At 42.5% G+C, this 6,749-nt stretch overlaps 1 protein-coding gene across 1 annotated transcript; it reads right to left on the minus strand.

Annotated features, from left to right (window-relative positions):
• Window positions 1-5,274: 5,274 nt before the first annotated feature.
• Window positions 5,275-6,231, minus strand: LOC138249430 (olfactory receptor 51G2-like). Its single transcript, XM_069203388.1, has one exon. It carries the CDS (start codon window positions 6,229-6,231, stop codon window positions 5,275-5,277), a length of 957 nt encoding a protein of 318 aa, XP_069059489.1.
• Window positions 6,232-6,749: the final 518 nt, after the last annotated feature.

A 6,749-nucleotide genomic window follows, 5' to 3' on the forward strand; every position in this document is an offset into this window, starting at 1 on the left:
TTGGAGTCCTTTGTATGTGACCAGATTATCTGGTGCAACTCAAGTCATCTCACACCATATGTTGTGCTTCATTCCAGGGAGGTACATCATCAGAGTTCTTTGTTTGATTTTCTGGAATTGTCTGGTACGACTCAACTCATGGAGCACCCTACTAGTGCCTCATACCGGGGTGGTACTGCGTTGGGAACCTTTTTGTGTGTAATCAAACTGTCTGACTCCAGGCATCATGCCCCAGACATTGTGCCTCATTTCAGGGAGGTACGACATTGAGCACTTAACACACGGGATCGGAATGGTCTGGTGCAACGCAAGTTATCCTTCCCAGAGGTATGAACCTAGTAACTCTTCGTGTATGACCGGAATTGTTGGGGCGGCTCAAGCCATTATGCCCAGATGTGTTCCTCCTTTCAGAGAGGTGCAGATTTAGTAATCATTTGTGTATTAGAGTGCCTGGCTGGGCTGGGTGCCACTGTGACTAGCGTGTGGTGTCAGCAACCCTCTTCCTGTGCTTTGAAGACCCCTGAGTGAACAACCCAATAGGTGCCCAAACCTCTATAGGTTAACTGTTGCCTCATTAGCCGTCATCTCAGTGTCCCCCCACCATGTCCTGAGGATCCTGAGAAGTGTGACTTTAGCTGGAAACTGCCTAGTTTCCAGGGAAAGGTTGTTTCATCTCCAGCTTTTAGGGGGCGGGGTAGCAAGAATTGGTTGGTGGGCAGAGGGCAGTTTGAGGCCTGGGTGTCTTCTAATACACTGACATTAACCGATCGGATATCAGGGCATCACATTAGGGTGATACGAGCAAATGCATGTGAGTGTGTGTGTACGAGCCTCCTGATATCTTTGGCACCATGTAGCAGTGTGGAGTGAATGTAAGGTAGTGAGTGCAGGTGCCTCATAGAACAACACTGTGGTGTTGCCGTACACATTATTTTTTGCCAGAGGCTGCTCACAGTTGATAATTCAGTTTTACTTCTACGGCCCAGGCTGCGAAGCTAATTAAAAGTGTTGCAAGCCTTAGTATGTGCCTATTGCTTCTAACATTGTGAACCGGGGTGCAACCTGTAACAGTCTGTTATTGAATTGGAGGTAATCTCTAGGGTGGGTCTTGTGCTGACAATGGTTTGCTCTGCCTGAGGGTGCTTGGAAAGCACTATTTTCTCTCAGGTATGTACTGTTTATGGTATTTAACATAGTGGGGTCTAGTACAGCGAGCAATAATTCTAAATGTGATTTATGTCCTGATTTACATGATGATCATGCTGTGTTAATAATGTGTGTGTTGAATACAAATCTTATTTACATACACCTTGTGTGACATCTCTTTTGTGATGCTCAGTGTACTTGTTGTGTGGAAATACCGTGCCATTGCTTTACACATTGTCCTTGTGATAAGCTTGACTGAGTGTAAACACCCACAACTGATGGGAGTGATAGGTTCTGCCTGGCTAGGGCCTCATCTCAGCCAACCCAACGTGCTTCCTCCAACACCTCCATACACAATTCAGGAACCGCAAATCAGCAGAACCCCATAACAAACCTAACCAGCCTGTAGCCAATCATTTTAACATTGTGGACCATTTGATATCAGATTTGAAGATTTTTCCTGTGGGCCATGTCTTAAAGGGAGAACTAATGGACTCCAGTTAAAGCTTTTGGATGTACCCTTTAAAATTGTTGCTCCACATAGATGGAACATCATTGACAATACCACCTGATTCCTGCATATCTGAAGAGTTCTTACACTTGTTGAAAATTAGGCTATTAGTTGTGTGGCCAACACAAGTAATATTTCCTCAATTGTCCTCAGTGGGAGCAAAACACCCCATTGTAGCACTTGACTCTCACCGGGTAGCAAGGCGGAGCAGTCTACAACCTACTCAAGGGAGGTGGTGTGGGCCAGGAATCACCAATCATTAGCACACAATAATAACACTCAATAAATCATTGTCCAGTTAGTACTTTTTCTTTGGAAAAGGAGAAGTACATTTATTACGCATACACTACTAAATACTATGCAATAATAGACACATATACATTGGCAGATGGAACATAACATAGTTGACATTCTACAATCACTGGTTATCAAGCATTTTTCAGACAGTCATGTTGTATTAAGGATATTACTTTGGCATGAATCATTGTTGTTGTAAAATCACATGCAATCATCACATAAACCCAATATAAATATTTATCAGAAATAAGCTTTGTGTTTGTCCATTCTTTCATACACTTGAAATTAGATTGCAGTGGTCAGAACAACATTGTAATGCACCCATAAGATCAGACACTAGAGAGCATAACTACATGAAATCAATATGGGAAAAAGCATTGAAGTGTAATTATATATTCAACACCAAGAGGGCTTTTCCCTATGCAATATCATTAAATTGTAATTATATTAAAAGGATTTATAGCGTAACCATAAATTCAACCACTAGAGAACTCAGGGCCTGATTCTAACTTTGGAGGACGGTGTTAAACCGTCCCAAAAGTGGCGGATATACCACCTACCGTATTACGAGTCCATTATATCCTATGGAACTCGTAATACGGTAGGTGGTATATCCGCCACTTTTGGGACAGTTTAACACCGTCCTCCAAAGTTAGAATCAGGCCCTCAGTGAGTACATTTTCAGGCATTGCAGGCTTATTAAAATATTAACTTTCACTAGGACTCTAAAAGACAGAATAACCTCACCCGTAGAACAAAAACTCCAACCATGAGAGAGCTGAGAAATGCCTTGAGAAGTGGTAAATGTGATGATTGTTGTCCCCCAACTCAGGATCCAGGAAGAACAAGCACATGTGCTGAACACTTTGGTGGTGGTCCCATTATTCTAGGACCGCCAAAGGCTGAGGTATAGGCAAACATGTGAAGCAAACGAAAGGCCCTGCAATGCATTATGAGGCTGGTTTCCCCAGTGCGGTGAATAACATAGTAGCGGCTCTCCACTTGCTCCAAGGTATGACATTTTGTCAATGATCACCATAACTCAGGCCTCGTTGGGCTGGTGTGGAGAATCCTGGGCCCATTTTACTCCTGACGGCTAGCTTTGTCCACCAGGGGCAGTTGCAACAACCTCCTTGCCTCCAAAGCAGTGCAGTCCTCCAAAAGCTGGCACTCCTGGCTTCCTGCACTAGTTATCCTTTGTGGCTTTGTTGGTGGGCACAGAAAAGTCCAAGGCTTCCCCCAAAGGGGCCTTAGGGGGAGCAAAGTGGCTAGCTTCAATGGCCATTGGGGAGACCCACAAGATCCTGAGGTAAACTAGACAGAGTCCTGGGTAGTGGGTTGAGGTTGAGGGGTCCTCCTCCCAGTTCTCATGGCAGTTCCAGGAACCAGCAGGAAAGCATGTAGAAAGTTTGTGGGCAAGACAATCTAATAAAGGAGAGAAGAAGGATCCAGAAGAAAGGCATCACTAACCAATCCTGGAGTGCCACATCAACCTCTCCACCCCTGTCCCAATGAGTATCATTGAGCTGGGTAACAATGAACATCTGATATTTAGCACCAAGATACCTTTCTGAGTGAACCTGTGTTTTATAAATACACATGTTATGTTATGTCAGGTCCCAACCCTCCTTCCCAGCATGCTGTGACAATCCAAAATGGCATCATCAGGGAGCCACTGGTCACATCAGCTCCTAAGGTCTCTGCTCTACCCCTTGCTGACATCACTGCCAGAGACCTGCACACTAGAATATGAAAGACAGCCCTCCCCCCAGTGAGTTGGCTCCAGTTGGCTGGGCACTCTCCTTTGTTAAGGGGGCTTGGGCAGGCCTATCCCTGGTGCAGTGTGACAGCTGGGTGATTAATACAAAACATTCCACCCTACCCCTTTTCTTTCATAGTGTCATTACTGGACACAGCAGGGTGACAACAGGCCTGGGCTCTGATCTTGAGCTGAACCAGGAGTCTATGAAAACTCTGAATGACCAACAAGATATACAATTATCATTTTGGGAGAGGCAAATCTGATTTTCTTACACAGGTTATAATTTAGTTCAGGATGTCGATCATCTATCTAGGTCAAGGAGAAGGGAACTACACTCCATGGCATCTCCTTCCCTAAGTGTGTAACGGAGTGTCACTATAAGTAAAACAGTAAAGCACGCTGATATTTCCCTAATAGTGTACACTTCCCTCATGAAGCCTTTCCCAGGTGAATACATATACCTATAGGTATACATTCCAATTGCACTAAGCTACCTTTGCATTGTTGCTGATCAGCGCATAACAGTAGTCTCCAACACACAGCCTGCACAAGTGTGCCCACAAGTGCACACACATGTTCACGTGGATCCAGCTAAGTGCCCCTTACCCTTGCTGCATCACAGTGGTCTTACCTCAAAAGGCTTAATACGTGCAATCCATTTACCATGTGATTACCGTGGGTGAGACACCACTAATGAGGCTCACCCACAGTAAAAAGTACAAAAAAGGGTGATCAAAAATAGGCAGAACCCAGTGCAACACAACTCCATTGATTCCACATTCCAATACATTTATAGTGTTTTTTGAAAATCCAGCAGGGTGAACAGGTGAGCCACTGAGCAAACAATCTTGTATACTCTGAGGAAGTTGCACGCCAAAACGTTGTAGTGGAAATATGTTTTTGTCTTTGGAGAGGCCATCTGTTTGAGCCTCTTCCTTTTTGGATATTTCATTTCTTTGTAACTCATTGCATCTTTTAGGGTATGGATTTTCACCCTTGGACTGTACAAAAGACTTTGCAGCACTACAGGGCAATTGAATCAGTAATAAACCCCACATAGTATTGCAAAGTGTTGGGCAGGTCAACTATAACTTGTGCCTGTGGGGTAAAATCATGGCATACAGGGTAAAGATGTTGTAAACTTAAGGCTCACAAGAGAATCATGCCGCTAGTAATGGTTCATGGTCTGTGAGCTCTGAGTAATGTAACCAGAAGTACAACATGAGACCATCATGTCTATTCAGTGGTGATATGGATGTGGTAAATCTTTTTTTCATTTTCGATGTAGCCCAAAAAAAGTCCACATACAGAAATTAAAACACTGAATCTACTCGTAAAGTGTTCACTCATATGGTGTTATTGATGGTGACACTTTGCAGTACATACATATACCTGAAGGGAAAGACACCCACATCATTTATTATAACACTGAAAGTGAAAGTTGTGAATAAGGAACTGCATATGCCCAGATTGTATGAAACACAATTCAGCAGACAGCATGTCTCTTGACCATGTGCAATTGATCAGTCAAATGTAAATTATAACAAAGCAGACAATATCACAGATGCACTGTTAATAGATTCTCCAAACAGAGGTGTCTGTGGATCGCAGTCCATATCTGCTTGGTTTTCACGATGTAAATAAGTGGGTTCAGTCCTGGTGGAATACATGCATATGCAAGACCCATGAGAACAGGCAGAAAAGGCGATGCATTGTTGGCCGACCTGTGAACCCCAGCCAGTCCTATTAAAGGAGAGTAAAATATCAGGACAACACAGATGTGGGACACACACGTGCTGAAGGTCTTTCTGGATTCTTCGCTTTTTGCAATGGCTAAGACAGCCCTAAGAATCATGAGATAGGAAAAGAGGATACATAGTAAATCTAGGAAAACAGATATAACTATAAAAACACCATACGTGCTAGTCAACCTTGGATCTGTGCAGGCAAGCTTCATCACATCCGGGTGGAAGCAGAAAGCATGATAGACCTTTTTATTATCACAATAATGCAGTCGAGTGAGAAAAATTGGAAATGGAACTGCAAAACACACACCTCTGGCTAAAGCCACTGGTCCAATCTTTGATATCATTGCATGTAAGATTGAGGCGTACCGTAGAGGGTTACAGATGGCAACATAGCGGTCAAAAGCCATTGCCATCAAAATGGTGGATCCTGTCAAAGCGAATGTATGAACAAAGAAGAGCTGGGTCAGGCATATGTAGAAATTAATGTTTCTGAAGTCAAACAAGAGTCTGCCGAGCACTGTTGGCAGAGTAGCTAGGCTTTCCCCTAAATCAGTTACTGCAAGCATTGAGATCAAAAGGAACATGGGGGTATGGAGCCGCTTGTCTGACTTTATGATGAATAAAATGAGCCCATTAACAAGAAAAGAAAAAAGATACAATAAACACAAAGGACAAGAAAAGCACAGATTTGTTACAACATTGACCTCAAGAAATCCCATCAGGATGAAAGAAGGAATGCTTGAGTTGCTGTTGTTTACTGATGACATATCTTTAAAAAGGCAAGATCCCTTTTAAATGACCTGCAATGTAAAACTGCAAAAGGAAAATGTTAGAATATTTAGACTTGCATTATTATTATCAACTCAAGGATGAAGGGAATGTGAGGTTAGTTAATTCAGTGGAAAACATCAGTCACACATTCAACTTGATTTTTACTTACACTGTAAAATAGACATCATGCAGGGCAAAATAAAGTGGACCCAGATAAGTGAAATGTTTTACATACATGTTTTATTAGAAAGCAGTGGTAAAGTAGACCACTGCCTAATTGAAAAAAAAAATTCAAACATTCACAAAGGGTAAATTATCTCTTTTGGACCCCTCCCCATTTAGGAATGAGTTAGCACTTTCTTTGAGTTGCTGGTGAAATAATAATAATGTTTTGTTAACAAATTTTGGTTGCACATGTTGCAATGTGAATAAGTATTTGACATCCTTAACATGCCTCTTTCAAATATTGATTCAGAATAATTTTTTAAGCTTATTTATTGACTCGGGAAACCTT

This window comes from Pleurodeles waltl, chromosome 8, assembly GCF_031143425.1.
Source record: "Pleurodeles waltl isolate 20211129_DDA chromosome 8, aPleWal1.hap1.20221129, whole genome shotgun sequence".
NCBI classification, from domain to species: domain Eukaryota; kingdom Metazoa; phylum Chordata; class Amphibia; order Caudata; family Salamandridae; genus Pleurodeles; species Pleurodeles waltl.

Coding starts and splice junctions, on each gene's coding strand:
- LOC138249430 (XM_069203388.1), bottom strand. CDS start 6,231: ATGTCATCAGTAAACAACAGCAACTCAAGCATTCCTTCTTTCATCCTG.